At 49.2% G+C, this 22717-nt stretch overlaps 1 protein-coding gene across 1 annotated transcript in view; it reads right to left on the minus strand.

The window, feature by feature from the left end:
• Window positions 1–22717, minus strand: part of Grik4 (glutamate ionotropic receptor kainate type subunit 4) — a 430445-nt gene that overhangs the window by 145579 nt on the left and 262149 nt on the right. Inside the window, exons 5-6 of the mRNA XM_057767783.1 lie at window positions 13390–13487; window positions 9496–9661 (exon numbers count right to left, since the gene is read on the minus strand). Of these exons, the coding sequence (XP_057623766.1) occupies window positions 9496–9661; window positions 13390–13487 (264 nt within the window). The remainder of the gene's footprint in view (window positions 1–9495; window positions 9662–13389; window positions 13488–22717) is intronic.

Consider the following 22717-nt stretch of genomic DNA (forward strand, 5'->3'; position numbering starts at 1 on the left):
TTTGTTTGTTTGTTTACAACCAGAAAGAGTGGTTTTGTTTGTTTCATTTTGTTTTGAAACAAGCAACCAGCCAGAGTGGGAGCTTGAGGGCTTGGATGATGGAGGAGGGAACCTGGAAAGGTGTAGGCCACCCATTTTCCTGCTCCTGTTTTGATAAAGTCCTTCCGGGAGCTGGGGACTGCCTGGTGAGGGATGGAGAGAGCTGGAATAACTTGCTTCACAAATGAGGGCCACATGGTATGACCCATGTAGGCTCATATGTTTGAATCCTTGTTCCCTAGTTGGTGGAAAAGCTTTGGAAAGATTGAGAGGTGTGGCCTTACTGGAGGAGGTGTGTTACTAGGGTAATCTATATACACAAACAGTAGGCTGGATCCTGCCCTCAGGGGCTTAAGTAAGTCAAGTGGAGAGTGGAATTAAGTCACATTCCTGTTTTGTTTAGTGGCCTAAATGGGTTTGGACTTCTATGGGAACAGCCTCCGTTGGTCCAGCTGCAGGATGGAGAAAGAAGGTACCGTGTCTTCCTCTGAGGTGACGTCAGAGGCAAACCCCCACCAGGCGAATACTTGAACTTCTGACCCAAAGGCACCATTTTCACCAGGCAGTCAGGGTAAAGAGCACAGGACAGTTCTCCCGAATCCTGGCCAGGTCCTGGGCATGGGCTGATGATCACTGACACCAGAGAGATTAAAATTCAGAAGTTGAATGAACCCCACTGACCTGGTCTGTTAACCTTTGGTACTTGGCTACAAAGAGGCTAACTGTCCCCTGAGCCCAGAATGTACCAAATGGGTAACACCATTCAGTAGGGTGAAGCCAGGAAATCCAAAGGGAGACAGCAGGACTGTGGGCAGACTGGTGAGGCCTGACAAAGGTAGCTGAGGGAGCCTTCAATCCCTTCATCCTGGCAGGTACACTGGGCTCCAATCAATCCGTGGCCACTGACTCCCAGGCTGCTCTGCTGTCCTTTACACAAGAACAGGACATTTCCTCTACTTGACCCCACATTCTGTGTGCTGAGAGGAGGGACTAAAGAGGAAGGCAGTGAGCACCCCTAAACAGCGAACCCCCCAACCACCCATCAGAAGGTCATCCCTTCCCCCACCTATATGGTGCCTGCAGTGGCAAAAATGAGCACAAGACTGAGGCTTGTACAATTCTGAAATGTCACAAGGGAGTCAGTGAGACAACGTCCCCAGCTCACTACGCCACCATGCCCAGGAAACCAGGAGAAAGGTTGTCTGTCATGAAGAGTCAATAAAGCAACACCAAAGCGTCAGTCACCCAGAAGGGGCTCTGCAAAGCCTGTTAGCCTCTCACTGTGATTTCCTGCCTCTCCTCCTGAACACCTTTCCTTTCTCTATCTTCACCCATCTTCTCCCTTCCCCAACACTTCCAGGGACAACCACCCAGTCCCTAAAGTCAATCACATAAAATATCTGTCGGCATACACAGTCCCATGAATTTTCAAGGAACTCTGTCCTGATAAAGCCATTGTCAGCGGGAACTACCCTAATAGGAAAACCCACTGCACACATTATCCCTGGAACACCGTGGCTTAGCAACGCCACACGCTACACACTCTAATGTGGTGGGTTTCCCCCTTGTGATCACATGACTTACTGTCACTGCCCAGCATCCCCCAAGAAAGTATAGAACCTAATACCATTAGCCAGGGAAGGGATCCAAAAGAAATTTCAAGTATAGTAAGTATGTGGGGTGTGGGGGGTGTTGATGGCCACTGTCTTCCTCAATCACTTTCTGCCTTAGTTGTTGAGACAGAGCCTTTGCCTGGGCCAGAAGCTTACTGGTTCAGCTAGGCTGCTTCCCGACAAGCCCAGGGGTTCTCCTGCTTTTACCTGCCTAGCACTGAGATTGCAAAGCACATGCCACTACTCCCAAGTTTTTATGTGGGCGCTGGGAATCCAAACACAGGTCTTCATACTATGTGGTAGCACTTTACCTATGGAGCATCTCAAAAACTCCTTAAGAACGTTTTCCACGGAAGGTGAATTGCTTTGGCGCAATGGTAAAGGTGGGGAAAATGTAAGTTAGATCATGTGAGTTGGGCCATCCAGTTACAATACTATATACCTGAATGATTTCCCTCAGGGAACCCTTTCAAACACTTCTTCATATCCCCAGTAAAGGGGGGTGCACCCGTTCTTGTTTCACTGAACTGAATTAGCAATTGGGGGAAGTACTCTGAGGCCAGGGGAGCAGCAGCGCCTGGCAAGACATGTCATGTTGTCGCCAAGCGAGCAGGGCAAAGGGAAGAGTGTGGCAATGCGAAAGGCAGTCAGAAACACACTTGGTCATGGAAGCCTCGGGACCATGAGGGGTTAGGCAGCACAGGGAGACAGGCATGCTCACACTAGGGAAGCGCCTTCCATTTCACTGAAGCCATGGGCTGCACACGTGGCAGTTTGCTTCCCCATCCCTGGAGGCAAAGAACCCTAGGCAGGCTCTTTCATGGACTACTCTTTAGGAAATTAAACTATGGATGGGAAGTGGGAAGAAAAAAATGGAATGCATTTTGAGCTCAGGGCATCTCTGATTCTGAAAATCCAAAAAACAGGATTTTTAAAAAAAAAAATGTTTAAAATTAATTTTGTTAGAGAACACTTTCCAGAATTAGTTCTTTTTCACCATGTGGGTCCAGGGGTTTAAGCTCAGGCTGTCATGTTCGGTGGTAAGCACTCTAACCTGCTGAGCCATCTCACGGGTCCCAGAAGTGGGTACTTTTGGTTCTGGGTAGTGGGGACTTGCAGAAGAGAAAGGATGCTTCACTCGGTACCACAGGGTATGTGCTCACTGTCTTTCTCCCCACATCTGGGTACTAGAACTAAGGCTTTACCAAGCACAGCGGCCCTCACAGGGGTTAAATTCTGCTCTGTCTTCAGGCCTCCACCACATCCACCCAAGTCTTTCTCTTTTGTAGGATCGGAACAGGATGCTGACCTAGCAGCAGGCATGTCTGCCAAGGCTGAGCTGAGGAGCCTGGGGAACCCATTAGTCTTGGTCAGGATCAAAGTGGATCAATGTGGAGCCCAATAGGCAGCTGCTCTGGGAGGAAGGGCATAGGCTGGTTTCCAGAACTGGAAGGCAGGGGCCCCAGGGCCAGGGGGAGGATATCAAGGCTGTGAAAGTGCAGCCAGCATTGGTTACAGCCACAGGACAAGGATAGAGAGAGATGCTTGAGTGGTGTGTCTGCAGGGGACAAAGAGAATACAATATCAAAATCCAAAATGGGCTAGGGGGATGGCTCAGGGGTAAAGTGCTGCGGCATAGAGGTCTGATCTAATACTCTGGAAAGCCAGGAGTGTTGGCAAGTGCTTGTGACTTGGTGCTAGGTGAAGGGTATACTCAGAGAGACAGGGGGATTCTGGCTTCTCGATGGCCAGCCAGTTTCAGTCTGAGACAGACAGACAGACAGACAGACAGACAGACAGACAGACAGACAGATGAGATAGATAGATAGATAGATAGATAGATAGATAGATAGATAGATAGATAGATAGATAGATAGATAGATAGATACTCAGAGAGACAGGTGGATTCTGGCATCTCGATGGCCAGCCAGTTTCAGTCTGAGACAGACAGACAGACAGACAGACAGACAGACAGACAGATGAGATAGATAGATAGATAGATAGATAGATAGATAGATAGATAGATACTCAGAGAGACAGGTGGATTCTGGCATCTCGATGGCCAGCCAGTTTCAGTCTCAGAGAGACAGACAGCATATAGATAGATAGATAGATAGATAGATAGATAGATAGATAGATAGATAGACAGACAAATAAAGTGGATGACTGGCAAGATGACTCATCAGGTGAAGATGCTGGCTGCCCAATCATGCCCTGAGCTTGATCCCTAGGACCCACAACAGCTCCTACATGTTGTTCTCTGACATTCTCTCTCTCTCTCTCTCTCTCTCTCTCTCTCTCTCTCTCTCTCTCTCTCTCTCACACACACACACACACACACACACACACACAGAGAGAGAGAGAGAGAAATAAATAGATAAATAGATTCAAAGAAAAGATAGAGTGACTGAGGAAGACATCTAAACATCAACATCTGGCTTCCACATGCCAGAGCATACCCATATACCTACACACACACACACACACACACACACACACACACACACAGAGAGAGAGAGAGAGAGAGACAGAGAGAGAGAGAGAGAGAGAGAGAGAGAGAGAGAGAGAGAGAGAGAGAGAGAGAGAAAATAAAGAAAATATCTATCTATGTCCGCATGCTGGGGAGTAGCTCAGTGGGTAGAACACTCGCCCAGCATTCAGGAAGCCCTGGCTTCAACCTCCATATAAATGGAGCAAGGGGTCACACACAAAGCAATTAGTTGTTAGCGACGGGAGGATCAGAAGTTCAAGATTATCTTTGGCTACACGGTGAGTTTGAGGCCACCCTGCGACACATGCAACCTGCAACCCACACAACCCGCAACCCATCTCAAAGAAGACAATACAAAGCAATATCTAGTTCAGCTGTTCCCTCAGCCTCGTTTCCCGTCTCCTTCCACTAGCTGTCTCCCTCCTTATAGCACTTGGCTGTGGGGAGAGCTCTGTACCCAGTCAGGGCGGGGGGGTGGGGGCACTGCGAAGTCCTGAAGGGGACTTAAGTTAAAGGAGTGTGATGTGGTGCCTGGTGCCCTTGACATGCCACGTGCTCGGTTTTCCTCCCTTGCCAAGTGTCAAACTCGGGTTGAACGGCTGTCAAACTTCCTCTGCGGCACTAACTCTTTTCTTTGTCTGTAGAGGGAGGACATCAGTTAGGTGAGATGCTAGGTCTTCTACTTAGGTAGTCCAGGAAGGCTTCAACCTCAATATCTTCCTCCTTCAACTTCCTGAGCGCTGCTCTACCTAGCTGAAGAAGGTGGGAGTCCAGAGTGACTGGTCACTGAATGGTGGGGGACACGCTTCAGATTCAAGCATGGGAACCATGCCTTTCACCTGCCTGTTGGGTCCCGTCTCCCACCTGAGGCTGTTCCTAGGAGCAGGAACGGTGGAGAAGGCCACAGAGCCAGAGGTCTGAGCGGGTGGGGAGCCAGCTCAACTGCTCAACTCCAGCACCTGGCCTCCAACTGCACCTCTCCCACGGGAGGTCTCTGGGCTCCCCACATGTAGATAAATGGGGTCCTCACTCCCATATGGATCAGAAGAGTGAACAAAGCCAAGGGAGGTGAGAACCATGTGACCTTGAAATTGGACGCCACCTCTGCTTTCTTCATGTGTATAATGAGACCGATAATAGAACCTGCTATAGTCGGCTCTCTGGTTTAAATGAGAGGATTTAAACTTCTTGGGTAATGTCAGGGATCAAAGCCAGGACCCGAGAACTCAAAGTTGAAATGAAATAATATAAAAACTCTCAGCACACAGTAAGTGTCACTGAGGTCCCAAGATCAGCCTGCAGGTACATGGGTAAGTTTGTTTTAAACAAGAGGCTTCTCACAGCGGATCAAGGCATTGGCATAGAGAAAGCCCATGAGTGCCCCAGCTAGTCTTCGAAAGGGTCCTGGGTATTAATCATAATGTCCCTGCTCGGTTCCCACTACCTCAGTCAGTGTTGCAGGGTGAGATAACAGTAACCAAACACCGTCCGCCGGGCACAGGTATTTTCCTGCCCAGCTACTTCAGTGAGCTTCCTTGTCTCCAACAACAGGAAAGAAGGGTTCAGAGAGGTGGGGTGATCTGCTGAGCAGCGAATGGCTCCTCTGGATCACCACAGCCAAAGATGGTGCTGTGTGTGTGTGTGTGTGTGTGTGTGCGTGCACACATGTGCACGTATGCATGTGTGCATGTGTGTGTTTTAAAGTGTAGGTTGATTTTGGATGCCCTCCTCAATCACTCTCCTTACTTTTTGAGACAGGGCCTCTCTAGAGCTCAGCAGTTTGGCTAGCCTGATTGTCCAGGGGGAGGGGATTGCCCTATTTCTGCCCCTCCAGCATTGAGATGGCAGCTGTTCACTGCAGACCGGGTTTTTAGGAGGGCTCTACGGGGATCCAGGCTTGAGTCCACCAGCTTGCATGGCAGGCACTTTCCTTCATTCCCAGGATGGTTCTCTTTTCTCTTAAGACAAAGGTTTTGCCTCTGTCTTAGCCACCACTTCCTCTTCTGATCACACCAAGTGTGTTCCCACAGCTGTCGTGGGGACCCACAGCTCTCATGGGGATCCACAGCTCTCCTTGGGAGCCCACAAGGAGCCAACTCCTTTGGGTTCTGTGGGAGGACTAGGAGGGCCATGGCAGGGCCACTCACCCCATCTCTTCTCTTGGCCTTTTCGGAAAAAGACTTACAGATGCTCCAACTTATTTTTTTTTCATTAAAGAAAAAATATTATAATCTACTATGTATCTCTGCTTAGTCCCAAACCTGCTTATTAAAAAAATCTCCTTCTGGGAAGCAGGAGTGTAAGCGGTAGATTCCCCATGGAATGATCCCTGCTATGCGATTCTGAAGGCTGGAAAATAGAATTAGATTCCCGTTCCTAATTCTACCCTCAGTGTCTCTTGGCCCTGCGTTAATAAGGAAGATGGAAGACGTTCTCATCCAGAGCCCTGAGCCACATCTCCCTGCAGCCCCTCATTTCCTCAGCCTTTGATTAGATTTTTAATCTTCTCTGCCCTCGAACTTCTCCTGACTGCCCCACCTTCCCCCCCTGGCCTGGAGGGTGGGGACAAATGTCGCAGCAATCTAGGGACTTCTCTGCGCAGAACATTATGTTGTGGCTGAAGAGCCCCTGAGCCTGTGGCCAGACATTCTCGTGTCTTCTGGGCTCTGGACTGCATTCAGTCACTGCCCTGCCCCTCTGCTCAAGGATGTAGGGACCTCTGCTCCAGACGTCTCCATTCCTACCAGGCAGAGCCCACACTAAAGTTGGGGTTGAATGTACAGATCTGAGGAGGGGGACGGTGCAGAACAGAGAGGAGTCAGAGGACTTGAAGAAGAGTCCTAGCTCTGCTGCGGCATGACCTGAAGAACCTTAAAACCCCAACACCATTATCTCTACTCCTGCATGACTGAGGAGAGGAGGGAATGGCATGATTCTAATGGAAAGAGTACTGAGCTTGGAGGCAGCAGTACCCAGCCAAGTACTCAGTGCTGAGTAGATGTGCAACACACACCTGAGCCACAGATTTCCCGAGGCCCCATAATAGCTAGAGTAGAGAAATGGGGCTCAGTTTATAAGCAAGATGTCTTAGACACAAGAAAGAACTTCCTGAAGCGTGGGTGAGACATTGTTAACTAACACTGAGGTAGAGTTCAAGGAAACTTTTGCTTCCAGATATTATGGACGGCTTTCTGCTCTGTCATTTAAAATCCCTGCTGTGTAAGTCTTGTTAGAGTGACCTTGTGGCAATCAATTCCCAGGATGAAGCAGGGACGGGGAGGAGGTTGATTCTGTTACATCACTCACTGATGCTGGGTACCACACACAGAGGGCAGAAATACAGCATATTCCATCAAACAGTAGCATCCTGCGGACTCCTGGACTGGCATCTCTGTGAGGCTCGGGGGAGACTGTTTGGAGAACCACAGACATCGTGGAAGGTCTGTGCTATAAAGCACATTCTGAGTTGCCACAAGGGGAAAGAAGATGGTGTATCCTCTATTCATCTATTTGCTTTTTGCCACAGAACTCTTTGTCCATCAACATTCGCATCAAAGCCATGCTGCTCAAGAGAGCTTTCTGGGGTGCTACGATGTTTGGTCCCGGCCCTCACTAGTCGATGACCACTAGCTACACATGGCTATTGAACACCTGGAATGAGGCTAGTTGGACTAAGGGAGTAAATGTTTATTTTTAATGTAATCTTATTTTATTATTATTTTTTTAAATGGAGTCTCTCTCTGTAGTCTACAAAGGCTTCAATCAACAATCCTCCTGCCTCAGCTTCTCAGGGGCTCACGTTACATATGTGCACCGCCACACCCAGCGCTGAGATGTTAATTTTGTTTAATTCAGATTTTAAATTTAAATAGTCATAAGCAACCTGGGACTATTGCATGGGTCTGCTTAGATCCAGAGGAACCCAGTTTGACAAATACAGGGATATTCCTGACAGTACATTGAACTGCTTTCCAGGGAACCGCGGATATAAGCCTCAACTCTACCACTTAATAGCTCTGGGACTCTAGGCAAGGGGAGAGATCCTCTGGAACTGTTTCCTCTTCTGTACTGAAGGAGTCTGACCTTCAAGGTCCCTCAATGAACATAGGACCCAAGTCTGCACTCCCTTACCTGCTAGCCATGGGTCTGGATTTTCTTCCTCAGCCTCTTTCCATCTTCTATCCACACCCATTCTTAATGGATCCAGCCCCTCCCCAGACACAGACTCAGTCCCTCTGCTGTCCATTCTCCTCTCTTGGCCTGCATCTCTCTTGGAAATGGAAGTTGCCATGCCTTCCATACCCCTGGGTGGTTGTAATAATCAGGGTTAGATTAAAAAAAAAAATTAGATAAAGGATAGAAGGCCAAAGCTCGGTGAGTATGTTTCCTGGGAAGCTCCAAGTAAAGGTAAGCTGGAGGATAAATACAGAACACACATGGAAGCAGTCAAGTGTGGAGGTCTGCTGCCGGGGAGTGGGTGGTGGGGGGTTGGCTCCGACCTGCCATGCGGTTTTGCCTTTAGATATTACTTGGATTCTAGGATGGAGGGAGCCTTGCTCTGAGCAGTTCTGAGAAGCTGAAGACAGAGCTTCTGGCCGAAGAGAGCACACATCCATGGGGACCTGCAGGCTCAGAACAAGCTGCACGGCTCCCCCGTGCTGGTGACATGCTAGCGTCAAGCACCGGCCACCAGGACACAGCAGTGGCCGGTATCTGACTGACAATGAGAGGGGATACAGATGCCACCTGGGATACGTGGGCGCATATGTTGCTGGCTCGAATTAGCTAGATCTCATAAACACTGAATTTATGTCTCACAATGTGGAGAGACACGAAAAAAATGTATCTCCAAACCTGTGTTTGCAGAAAGAAAAAAGAAAATGCTTTATCAGGAATTGACCTTGGACCTTGTTCCATCAGCAAAACCTGCTCTCCGGAGGAAGATACTCTTCAGCTCATCAAGTACAAACACATTCAATTTTGTATCCCCCCCCCACCCCCTTCCTGGGCCTCTTTGTATCTCCTTAACAATGAGGCTAAAAATGTGGGAATTGAGTTTGCAGGTACAAAAAGACTTGGCAGTTGGCCAATCTCCCTGCAACCTAATTCCGTGCCCAGGTAATATAGGCAAAGGGTGCTTATGGGCACTCTTTCTCTTACACACACACACAGAGAGAGACAGACAGACAGACAGACAGAGAAAAGAGAGAACTGTACCTGCTTTTTGTCAGACCAGAATCCTAGGGACACCCCCAACACTTCCTTGCTTGTTGAAAGCCCAGGAGCCCACAACCTAGCAGAAGAGAACGAAACCAGGGTGTCTGGGCATGCCGCTAGTCTGGGAACACGTACATTCTGCTTTGGCACAGATGAGGCAGGCGGTGGTGCAATTGAAGAAATTCAGGATCCCGGCCACAGCCACGCTGATGTCCGTGTTGCTGGGGTGAAGGTTCAGGGTAGTGAATCTCTGCAGCTGGAACCTGACAAACTCCTCTGGGGCCACTTTGAAATGAGGGACCTGGCAGGAGGAACAAAAAAAGAAAGAAAGAAAAAAATGGCAGCAAGGAGGATCCAGAGGGAGTGGGAGAGGAAAAGCAGGATGGGTGGTGACCCCGGCTGTGGCTCAGCATGCCTTCTTTCACGTAACACTTTTGACACATACCACAGGACCGTCGGCTCCAAGTCCATGGGAGTGTGGTGTGGTAACACCTTTGGAAAGACCCATTGCTGGCCACCCTTTGGCTAGAGACCTCTGCGGTGTTAGAGTCCAGTTGCTGTCTGAAGGCACAGTCCTTACAATTTATTATCTGTGGTTAATAGATTGGAGCAGAGATAGCAAGAAGAGGCAAACCGTTCCCTATAGGTTAGAGAAGAGGCCTTCAGTCCAACCCTACATAGCCGTGTACACTGGATCCCAATAAGCTTTCTGGGTAAATTCCAGGGGTAGAAGGCCGATAGGAAAGAATGTGAGGAGCATTCAGAGCCTCTGGATGGAGCCAGACGGACAAATGCCTGTCCTGGATTCATCAGAGTAATGCTGGCTTCCTACTGCATGCACCAGCGATGTTTCTGGAAGGTGCTGTCTTCCCTCTCTTTGCTGGGAAAGAGATATTAAGAGGCATCAGTGGCGGCTTTATTGACAGCTTAGGCTATTTGGTAGGTAATAGGAAAGTTAAATCGTAATAAGCTGCCATCCACCTTGATTTTATTCAGACACTCTCATCCCTGGTACTCAGAGCTGCAAGAGCTGAAGTCGAGCGTGAGTTTGTACCAATGCAAAAGCAAGCGAGATTGAAAGTAGACAGCAGGAAGACTTTCCCGGCGATGAGGGGCTTGGCTCCTAGAATGGATTAGTCAGACACGATTATGGACGTTTCCTCTGCCTGGCTTTGCTCAGAGGCTGTGCTCCAGGGGTCTGGGAGAATGCTGGAATAGTCTCTGTAGGATTCCGCCACCTTATCCTTTTATGATTTAGGGAGAAGCCTGCCAGAAACCAGAGCTCTTTGGAAATTGAGACAAGAGGAGAGCAAAGAGCTAGGAAAACCTGAAGAGAAAATTACTGAATTCAAATGGGCTTAGCCCCTGAACCACGGACAGGCACAACCATAGTTTTGGTTTTTTTTTTTTTGTTTTGTTTTGTTTTTCCACCAGGGATTGCCTGATGCAGAATTGACAACTGCCTGGTGGTACGTTTGAAGGATGGCTCTCGAGATCAGAGCTGACCCTGTGCGTTTCATGGGGGTCTCTCCTCCTGCTTGCATTTTGTATCCCGCACAACCGCAATCGATCTAAAACGAGTTACACGTACACCTTGAAGGCAAGAGAGGTGACAGATGAGCCGAATGAAGGGCAAAGCCCTTCAGATGGCCTGGCTGATTCAGATACAGACATTGGTGTCCTGTGGCTTGACTCCTCCCTGGGAGACAGTCAGCCTGCTGGGTTCCACCAGCTGCTAGCCAAAAAAGCTCCACCCATTAGTTTCCCCATGGTGAGGAGCCCTTGGAGATTGCAGGCGCAAGGAATTCATAACTTCCAGCCCTGAATTGAGGGTGGGGGGGTAGCATCCTTCAGGAAGGAGAAAGGCACACGGTTTTGGATTCTACAGATTGGCTTGTGTTTGGGCTCTACAGTGTGGTTTGGGGACAAACCATTAAACCTGGCTAAGTTTCATTCAAACAGAGATGACCTCAGTTGCTTATGAGAATTCAGGAAGAGAGAATAGGATTCTGTGTCCAAAGAACAAAACAACCCCAAACCCCACCCCCAGTCAGTGCCTGGACAATGCCTAGAACCCCCTGCTTCTCTCTATTCCAATTGCAGAAATTTCCAGAAGCCCCTTTAGCCGCACAAAGGAGAGGGTGGAAGGGTCTCCCCAAAGATGGGGCAAGTAGTGAATCACTAGCAGGAGCCAACTGGGAGGCTACTGGGGAGACAGGTTCTGTGGCCTGGGCAGGGGTAGCTAGGCCTCACCCTGCTGGTTTGTTCTCTCTCCTGGAGAAAAATCAACCCATGATTGGTTCGTGATTTATCCCAAGAAGTCAGCACAGTGGGGCTGAGGGGAGAGCAGGAGGCAGGAAGCAGCCAGCCATGGGGGTCTCAGAAATATTAGTAGTATTTAAAGGGCTGGGACTCACAGCAAGGACTCCAGGGCTTTTCTCAGGGAGCCGGGCCTCATAAAATATTAACCAAAATGCATAATCTGAGTGGCAGGCAAGGTCGCTCTGGAAGGAATATGACCAGACAAAGGAGGGGTAACTGCCTGGCTGCTCTCTGGGCAGTGCCTCCTGGTTGGACGGGGGGGGGGGGAGGATGCTACAAATTAGTGGCTCCCATGACCTCTATCCTGAAAGGCCACACAGTGTGGAGAGACTTGCAAGCCAATGTGACACAGCTCCAGCTCCAAGGCAGGGCCATTCTGGATTGGGGACCGGGGAAAGATAGCCAAGAGCGGCGGATAGAGTGTGGTGGGGAATGAGGGAGAGAAGAGAAAGGAAAAGGAGTCCGTCCATGAAAGAACGTGGGAGTCAAATGTTGGCAGCCTTGCTGGGTGAAGATCAGAGCCAAGGCTTGAGTTATCACCTGCCACGTAACACACTTGACTGTTACCTGAAGCGAGGCAAGGAGGACTTAGATTAAACGTCAGCTCCTGGCTGAGCCTGTGAAATGCTGCAGGGATTGTGGCAGGACAGAAGAGGCTTTGTGGTCTGAGCTGGCCTAAGACGCATCTTCCAGGATAGCTGAGAGGGGGAAAGGAGGTTCTGAGGGTCTGGGAGGAGCAAATTCAGCCTCGGACAGTTATGGCTATGGCCATAAGATACCTGAATGTAACAATTCTGAGAGGGGCCGGAGAACCAGGGTCTACCGCCAATGTCCTGATGGCAGGACCAAGAGGTCAGTTCTAGGAAGCCTGTCTGTGATTCCCCACTTTGTCAGGGTGGTTGCGGTGGGGAGGCTGTGGAGATGGTAGGCTTTCTCTGAAAGGGCGCCCAACTCTTTCCCAGATCCAGCTGCTTCTACTACAAAATGGGCTGCAGAGTCAAGCCTCAGCTCTCTTGTCCACTGTCTTCTGGGGATGTATTTTCAGGAGAAAAGCCCACAAAGATGCATACAATAGGCAGAGTCCCTAAAGTCCAAGTTGCTAGGAAACCTGTCTTCCAGCACGCTTTTCTCCTATGAACTGGAGCCGGATTGAATGGCCTCCACACTTTGGGCCCAAAGACTCCAGCCAGAGGTCACACCTGTGGACCAACATCACGCTTGGAAGAGCAAATGCAGGAACCAGTGAATAGGGAAAACAAAATAAAAATCTCTTTTCTCATGCACTCAGAAAGCAGAGGCTTTTACATTTTATTCCCACGATAAAATGGAGCAGTGGCTTCTTCTTCCCTCAAGGCATTCTTCCCCAGAATCCTAGCGAACAGACCATCAATAAGCTGCCTGTATCTACGAGAGTGCCGAGCTCAGACCTCTGCCCTCTTCACCTCATGCCAAACCTCCAGCCCCCCCTCCATCTTTCTGCATAACAGAAAGGCCACTGAAGGCACTGTCCTGCCATGGGACCCTAAGACACTGAGATTCGCTGGGAAATCCTGCAGGCAAACATCCATCCATCACTTGGAAAAGGAAAACGTTCCACCGGTGGCCACTCTATGACACATTTGCGTCGATGTGTTAATAGCATGGCCTCCTTGGGCCCTTCCTGCACTCAAAGATCCAGCCGACAGGCTGAACTGGCCCCATACTCACCTCCTTCTCGCCACAGATGTTGCTGATGATAGAGCTGGAGGCTGGGCTCGAGGATGGTCCCAGGACAGCCACCACTCCCTTGGGGAGGATCTGACACACTGCAGCCAGGGTAGGAGCAGGATTGGGAAAGAAAACATGGACTTAAGATGATGCAGCTAAACTCTGCTCTAAGTCCTTAGATCATTACCCAGTGTCCTCCCCGACTGCCCATGCTCCACCAGGGCCCTTTCCACCCCTTCCAAACCCAAGTCTCTCCTTCTCTCTCTGGCCTGCGAGGCCTCGGACAGTTTTATTGGTGTTTATAGATAGTATTAAATGAGGAAATGACCCAGGTTATGACAACATAGGGCCCCAGCCAACAGGGGGTATAAATTGTCTGGGCCATCACCGAAGGACAGAGGTAATGGAGAACCCAAGGTGCCCCCCACACTCTCTGTCTGGTCTGCTCAGGACTGGGGGAAGCAGCTGCTGCAATTTAAGGTCCAGGTGGTACCAGAGTAGTACCAACATTCAATCTCTTAACACCTCAGATGCAAAGACAGGGGAGGAGGAAGAAAAGCAGACAGGGAGGGAACAGAGAGATGCCAATAGAGAGGTAAAAGGCACACAGTGGAAATCAAAAGAGGCAGATGAGAGAGAGAAGAGAGAGAACAAGGTGAAGGGAGTGGCGCCTTCCAGGGCCCTGCTACCGAGCCCCTGAGCTGGCTCACTTCCCTGCTGCCTGGGGGTCTTGACCTTGCTTTCCTTCATTTGGGAAGGTACCCTTCCCTCCTGGGCTGTAGACACTTACCTTTCAAGGGTTACCTGGACATCTTCCTTCCCTAGACCTGCTCGGTTCCCACATTCCTAGTCTATACCTCTCCTCGTAAAATCTTTGTTCAGTTTGGTGTGGTACAGGGTTCTCCTCTCCTCTCACTGAATTTCTCCATGTTCTTCATGAATGTGCATGCATAAAGATGTTCCTGTGTGTGCGTGCACACGTGTGTGAGCACGTGCATGTGTGTGCGTGCATGTATGTGTGTGCATGCACACATGTGTTTGTGTGTGTGTGTGTGCGTGCGTGTGTGTGTGTAATGTGCAGGCCAGAGGTCACTGTTGGGTGTCTTCCTCTGTTGCTCTTCACTTTAACTTCTATGACAGGGTTTCTCCCTGACCCTGGATCTCACTAATTTGGCTAGTTTGGGAGGCTGGGCAATGAGCCCTGAGGATCTACCCGTCTTTGTCCCAGCACTGAAGCTGCAGGTGCATATCACTAGACCCAGCTTTGATGTGGGTGCTGGGCATTCACACTCAGGTCCTCACGCTTGTGCAGCAAGCAATTGGCCTGTTAAACGATCTCCCTAGACTCACTCCCACACTAAATTGCAAACCCTTCCAGGCAGGCCACCTCTCTAGGCGCCTTGATGTCTAGCACGATGTTTTCTAGATAGGATCTCAGATTGCATTCATGACTGACTGCTGCATGATGGGACATGTGGTCAGAAGAGGAAGGGAGAATTAAGATTACAGAATGCTAGAGACTGGGGAGAAAAGGAGAGGAGGGAAGGAGGGAACAGAGTCTGAGCTCATTTTCTGCACACATCAGTGACGTCAGAGCCCAGATGCCATCCTCGGGCTGCATGCAGAGGCTTTTACTGCACACATCAGTGACGTCAGAGCCCAGACGCCATCCTCAGGCTGTATGCAGAGGTCTCCACTGCATAATTTGACACTGTACCCCAAACTGAAAATCCAGGTTCACACACATTTCCCTTTTATACATGATGAACTCACTTCCCAGAAACTGTATGAGAGGAAAGAATGCATGCTGGTCCGTAAAGGAAGCCACCAAGCCACACAGTCAATTAACTGCATGGGGCACAGGGAGCAGGAGAGGTCTCCAGGGTTCAAATCAGTGAGTTGTGGGTGTGCCATATGTACTTTAGATCTGCTAGACCCTCTCTTTACCTGTGGAATCCCAGAGCAGCAGAAGACTCAACAGTACTCAAAGCACCCATCCCCCAGGGCATACAGCCTGATGGCCAGGACTGACCTGGGAAGAGCAGAGAGAGCAGCATGCAAGCCTTTCCATGCCTAACTGTGGAGATCCCCTGCTTGCTGGATGCTTTCCATGTCATCTCAGCAAGATGGTCTTTGGAAGGCATCTGCCCTCCTGACGCTGTGACACACATTAGGTCACACAGCCAGTCAAGGTCAGAGTCAGCTTTGGGCTTCAAGCGCCTGGCCCCCATTCACTGTACAATCTGGTTCTCTACAGCCAGACCCTCCCCTAGTTCTCTCCCCCGCAACTGTAGTGCCCCCGTGCTCATCGAGGGCTCTCTCTGAACCCACCTTGTTCGAATGCATCAGTTTTTTGCCAAGGCCATCCCCAGCCGTCACTGGTCCTCACCCAACTCTCTTTCCCAACATTGGATCATGCTGCTCTTTGATATTCCTAACACTGCTGCTGCTTCTCATCTGGTTCTGAGAGTCTCCTCCTTGGCTAATGACTCCTTCTTCTTTATCTGCTTAATCCAGGTTTTACCTATGTCTTCCTCTGCCTGGACAAACTTATCCTTGCTGCCTTTGCCCAGATGATGCTACCAATTGCTTATGGTACAAAATCAAGTTCTAATCACTGACTCTCCTTAGCCATGGTGTCCACCTTCTGACCTCCTATTCAACACGACAGAATTCTGCATGTATGAGCGTAGACTCTGTTGCCAAACTGCCTACTCCTGAGAGGCCATCAGATTCCCTGTAGTTGGAATTACAGATGGTTGTGATCTAGCAGGCATGCCAGGAATCGAACTCAGGTCCTCTGTAAGAGCAGCAGGGGCTCTGATCTGCCGAGTCATCACCCCAGACCCCAAAATGTATTGATTTTTAAAGTTAGCCACCAAGTGATGAATCCGGCATTATGTCATTGTCAGACACACACATGCTCCGTTCCTGCACATCCCTCTTCTCACACTGTGCTCCTCCATCCTCCTCTAGCATCTCCTGCTGATCCCCTTCTTCCCCGGAGGAAGATTCATTTTATTCCCACTTTACAGGCGAGGAAATGGAGGGTAGTGTATACATAACTTATTCAGTGTCACGTAGGTAACACATGGCTGACCTGATCTTGACCTTAGAGGTCCACTGACACAAAACTCATGTTCTTAACCACTGTGGTTCACTTCCCTTAGCTCCTAAAGGTCAAAGGTCACAGTTACTCTCGATTCTTCCACACCTTTTCTCTAACTGTACTCACTCATTGGGACTAGGCTCTGCCCAACGGACCTGACTTCCTAAGGGGTCTGTCTTCAGGATGCCCCATTTCCAACCTTTTCTCCACACTGTAATGTCAATCATAATCATAAAACATTGATCTGTTGCTCTGGTCTGTCTTATGTAATCCTGGCACCCTCAAGCCCTTATAGTTACACACCAAGGCGTCATATCCTAGCCATACCACAGCCTTGTCTCTTCTCATGGGTAACTGGAAATAACCATCAGGGGACAGTTATAAAGAGCGGGCCATATGCCCAAATTTTTTAGGCATTTAAAATGTATATGAACAGCTAATAATAGCATTAAAATTATTTATGCAATAATATTAGGAAAATTAAGTAGGATATAAAATTATATGTGCATCTACATGAAGCCCAAGCTAAGCGAATACTGGGGCTAGTTATGCACTGAGGAATGATCCGAGGAAGACATGATTAGTGCCAACATTTACCGGGAGATAATTATGGCCTGTTCAGAGCACATCTTAGGAACGGATTTATGTAATTCCGAAGCAACCTGCTGAAACAGGTACAACGACCGCGTCTTCGCTTTACAGACACAAAAACAAGAGCAGAAAATGAAGGAATAGAATACAGATTGGACAGCTCGACCCCTAGCCCCAGCACCATCTCCTAAACCACAGCCTTCCACAGAGAACAGCAATTAACTGGAATGTTCGATGACACTGCCTGGCCGTGGGAATGTTCTGTGGTTTTCTTCCTTTTTGATTTCTTTGCTCTCTGTAATGAGCATGTATTCTTTTTATAATATGTTGTAAGGAATGTGATAAAAAAAAATCTCCCAATGACAAGTAAAACTTAAGAGGTCTGATCTGCCTGTCACGCTGCCTTTGCAGCCCCGCCCCCAACTCCTGCCTCCTCCCATCCCCCTCACCTCCTCCCACACTGAGCCTGTTCCTGTTTTCTTCCTCCAGGCTCTGAGAGGTTGGCTCTACCTAAACCAGGTGTTTCCAACCTGACCAGCTGCCTGTGTTCTGCGTGAAAGAATCAGGAGTGTGAAAGAGGTGTGTATGTGTTGTTCATTTTTCTCTGTAAACATAGTTGAAATGTAACATTTCCTTTGCTTTCAATGCATATAACAAAGCGCAGTATATTTGCAGTACATATGCCTTTGTCACCAAGAGAAATCACCGATATTTTCATATCACATTACGAGTGTCATTTATATTCATGACTAGTTCAGCCTTGTTCTAGTGGTTAGACCCAATACTGGGCTTGGCTATGAATACATTAATAAATCACAGATATTAATACGTCACTATTAAAATATTTTAGCTGCTTTTCTATATAATTGGTTTCCATGGTCAGCTATTTTATCCAATTTAAAACACGTCTCCAAGGCACGGTTCTTTAGCATTCTCTGCCTGCCATGGTCTAGACTCTCTCTTGTTCTTCTGCCCAGGAAACTCACATTGATGCTGTAGTACCCAGTTCAGATCATGCCCCCAGGCAAGAAAGCATCATTGGGTCCTGCATCTGTCCCAGCTGCCTGCAGAAACAGGGCAATTCTCTTGTTCTCTAAATGCCTAACCAGCTTATGCCCCAAGCATACTCATGATGGTTCTCAGCAGAGGGATGCTTTTCTAAAGATAAATTCTTATAGAAGGTCACAATCTGAAATTTGGATGCCTTTTGTCAAAATAGATGGTAAAATCTCCTCTAAGTAGACAGATGTGCAGCTATTTACCAGCTAAACAGCCCTAATCCAAAAATCCTAAATCCTAAATCAGAAACTTTCTGAGCACTGGCGTGATGCTCAAAACACTTAAGATATAGGGTTTATGCCTTTTGATTAATAAGAATTCTCAACAACTAATGTCTGTGCAAACAATTCAAATCCCCACCTCCACGCCGCCAGGAAACACATCAGGTACCAAGCATTTCACTTAAGGGATATTCAACCTGTGCAATATGTGATTGTAAAATACATTTGTCTGCATATGGGTCAGGATTGGACACATTCTCTAGTGTCTGGCCTGTGTGCCATGTGCACTTCCTGCAGTCTCAAAAGTTCTGAATTCTAAACCTATCAGGCCTCAGGAGCTTGGGGTCCTGGGCATGACTTTCTGAGCTCCCCACACCCACATCCATTTGTCCATTGGCTCACTGGCTCCTATGCTTTTGAAAATAGGGAAGGGGCATCTGTTCAGCCCCGACAAAAGAGGAATCGATTACCACACACTTGCTCAATTGAACTGAGGTGATCCAAGGTGAGTTCAGAGAAATGGAACAGTCCTCCTCTCAAGCAGTATGGCCTGGGGAGTTCCTGAGACAGACAGAGCTCTTACTCCTTATGAAGGATGCCCATTTCAGTATTAATGGGAAATATCCACAAAAGGCCTCATCTCTAGAACTTCTGGGTCCTGATCCACAGGCCAAAGTCACCTCAAAGAATGAAGTCACCGAGAAAAAGGTAGGAGGAACATCAATGAAGAGAAACAGAAACCTCTAACTCTGCCTTCAGGGGAGTAGAAGACTCAGGAGACAGACAAACAGACAAAGAGAAATAATCCTGCTATAACAATTGCATTCAGTTTCCCAGACAGCAGAGGACTCAGGATGGAATTGTTAGAGCAGCTAAGAGAATAAAAGACCATGATGCGGAGTCACAAGCCCATGGAAGAATTTCTCTGTGGCTCCCAAGCCCATCTGGGAAGCTGGGCCCATAGCAGACAGAAGCAGTGCAGGATGGGAAGGGTTGGCCGTGAGGCATATAGTCCATAGGGGTCAATCCAGGTGCTACTGAACGCAAGTCCTTGTCCCTGGCCAGGTAGCTCTGGATGGGCCACTCAGCTACTCTCAGGTGCTGAGCATCCCAGTTTCACAGGGCTGGGGGAGCCACAGTGCAGAAAAATCCGGGGATGACTCAATTCTTGGCACAAACTCACTTCAAGGTGAATCTGGAGAGCAGAGGTGTCTCCTTGTTCCTGTACACACATCACTCTGGGAACACATCAAGAGGCCCCGCCTGTCCTGCAATCAGACAGTAGCTGCCTGTGTTTACTCTGAAACAGTCTCCTTCAGCACCAAAGCTGTCATGGATATCCCCGTTCAGGTCTCCACGGTGGGCGGCGGACTGGATGAATAGGACTTACTAGGTGAGCCCAGAAAGGAAGTCTCTGAGGCATAAGGAGTACAGCTCTCGGCACTATTGTGCTCCACAGTGGGGCCTGCTTCCAGAACCCCCCCTACCCTAATAGTCACAAAGCACTTCGGAAGGAACAACAGGAACAACACTGTTCCCCGGGGCCTCCTGTGCGCTAGGCATCCAGCTGGCGAGCACACTGCCACTGAGAGCGAGGCGTAAATCTACGATCACAAGAATAGGGAAAAGTTGCTGGGAGCTCACACCAGGCCATGTGCTGCTCCGAGTGTGCTAAACTCCTCCATTCTCACACACTCCCCACTAACCTTAGAGAGCGAGACTGCGAGGCACACCCATTTACTTAGAATTTTGATTATTCTCCCATGAAGACTTGAGGGAACAGGACATGAGCCCAAAACGTGGCAGAACCAGGGTTAGAAGCCCGGGGCATTCAGGTGGCCCCAGGCCTGAGTGTGAGTGCTGGTGTCTAGTGACCTTCAGATCTGACCATCAGCTAGCTATGCCTGCTGTAAATTCTTTCAAAGACACATGTTCATCAGCCACTTCACCCCACTGTCCCCCTGTGGTCAGGCGCAAGCCTGTGCTTGGGCTATTGTGCCATCTACCTGGATCTCAGTCTCTGTTCACCTATAGGACAGTCCAAGGCTTTCCCTGGACTTCAACTTGACCCTGACGAGACCCCTGTCTGAGCCACTCACTCTCTGACACACCTTTCAGGACAACCCAAGACTTAAGTCACTTTTAAGAATGTGTGTTCCTTAACTTCTTCGCCGAGAACACTGGGAGCCTCAGTTTCTTCATCTGTGAAGTGAGAGGGCTGGACCAGGTTATTTCTGAGCACTGCCACTTGGTGTGTTTCCCAGTCCACGCTATGCACCCCGAAGCGGTGAACTCTGACAGCAGAGCATAGCGTGTTTGAGGAATGACTCATCACATTTGCATCGTGCCTTTCTCTTCTAGCTTCTTCCTACCCTGGTGTGTGTGTGTGTGTGTGTGTGTACACCACGCATGCGCCCACCCATGCTTATGGAGGCCAGACATCAACCTTGGCTCTTATTTCTCAGGCATCATCCATCCTGTCCTGTTTTGTTTGGAGACAAAGTCCCGTACTGAGCTAGAAGTCAGAAAGTAGTCTAAGCTGTCCAGAGAGCCTAGATCTACTTCTCTTAGCCTCCCAAGCACTGGGATTTACAGGGATAGCGAGCTTTACCTCTGAACCATCTCCTCAGGCCCTTTGAACTGATCTTGAGGCACGCTGGCCCTCAATTATCAGAAGCCACCCTGAATCACTGGAAATCAAAACCACCAGAGCCTTTGAGAAACCTAGAAAGTGAGGACTGAAAGAGCCCCATGTCAGGCACTCTGGAGCCTTCCGAGGTCCTGGTTCCCTGCTGTGCCTTCTGGGTTTCAAAGAGAGACAGTGTGGACAGCAGATGGTACGCTTGGCCTCACAGAGACAAGCAGAGGTGAAGGGTTGACAGGGAGGCCCCTGCTTCTAGCTCTACAGTAAATTAAGCCTCAAACTGGCTCTGGCAGCGGCAGGGATGGTGCCTACGGGTATTTGGGTGGTAAAGGGTGGCGCTTAGCTCAGCTCTAATGCATGCGCCACAGGAGACAGAGTGATCTATGGAGCGGAGGACGTGGACACCTGACACGTTTTAGAATCTCCTTGCAAAAGGAAGGCTGTGATGGAGATAAGATAGAGCAGAGAGGAGGAAGGGCAGAGTGGGAGGAAAATGGCCTAATGGGTCGGGTCCATTTCTCTCACTTCAGATCTGTGAACCATTCAGGGGGAGTTAGCAAATCAAACATCTAGAAGCCTGAGGCGAGGGTGGTAAAAGGGCAGCGGTGCGGGGAGTCCCGTGAGTGCCGGAGGAAGCTTTGGAAGTGACCCTCACTCTAACTCAACCTACTGTCTGAAAATCTGCCTGTTTGAACCAGACCGGATGGGGGTTGATTTTTTTCCTCGTATCCTCCCGGTTTCCGGGTCGGCTGTTAATTAATACCCTGTGTGATACTTTCCACCTCTAAGCCTCGTGTGCAGCGAACAGATGAGGGGGTGACCTCTAGATTCCAGCATCTTCACCTCCGTTACACTTCCTCATCTTTGATTCTCAAAATAACCTCTGCTTCCCTGGACTGGCTGACCCACCCCGAATGTGATTCATTAAGTGTGGTGTGTACAGCGCTTTTTTTTTTTGAAAAGCTCCTATTACTGCAGCAAGACGAAACAGCCCTGTTGGATCGCTAAAGTCCTATACTTCAATCACAGCCTTGACTTTGCACAACCAAAAACATCACCAGCAGTCTCTTTAATTTCCTTGAAGCACAGTCCCTGGCCACAGGGTGATAGGTGAGGGGTGGGGAGAGTCGCCCAAGGCCCTGGATCCATGCAAATGTCTTAAATTAGCAATGAAAATCAGACTAGACCAGTAGCCCAGGGAAAACCCGGACTGTGGCATGGAGCAGCAGCTGGCATGAGGTGACCCACGGCAACTTTCAAAGGCTCAACGCTGTCAGAAGCATCAAGTGAAGAAAACTAGAAGAATGGGAATGCCCAATTATGAGGGATGTTGGCATTAAGCAGTCACCTGAGAAGAGCCGGGGAAGGAGTGTAGCCCTCAGGGACAGCCGAGTTTTGAAACACAGGGCAGAAGAGGCGATGGTGAAAGCCGGAGGCAAACTGCTCCGCTAAGACGGGGGGGGGGGGGGGGGGGGTGGGGGTGGGGGTGGGGGGGCGGACACACAACCGAACAGCAAAAGCTACAGCCGCCACTCACTGAAGACCGGTGCGTGCACCCACCAAGGGGCGTGTGTCACCTACACTGTGTCGTGGCATGGGACACTTGGGTGAGACAGCATGACTAGCACTTGACAAATAAGCAAACCCGAGGCATAAGAATGGCTGCACAGTCTTTCCACACTATGATGTAACTTTCAAATTCAC

Source organism: Chionomys nivalis, chromosome 4 (assembly GCF_950005125.1).
Source record: "Chionomys nivalis chromosome 4, mChiNiv1.1, whole genome shotgun sequence".
Taxonomy (NCBI): domain Eukaryota; kingdom Metazoa; phylum Chordata; class Mammalia; order Rodentia; family Cricetidae; genus Chionomys; species Chionomys nivalis.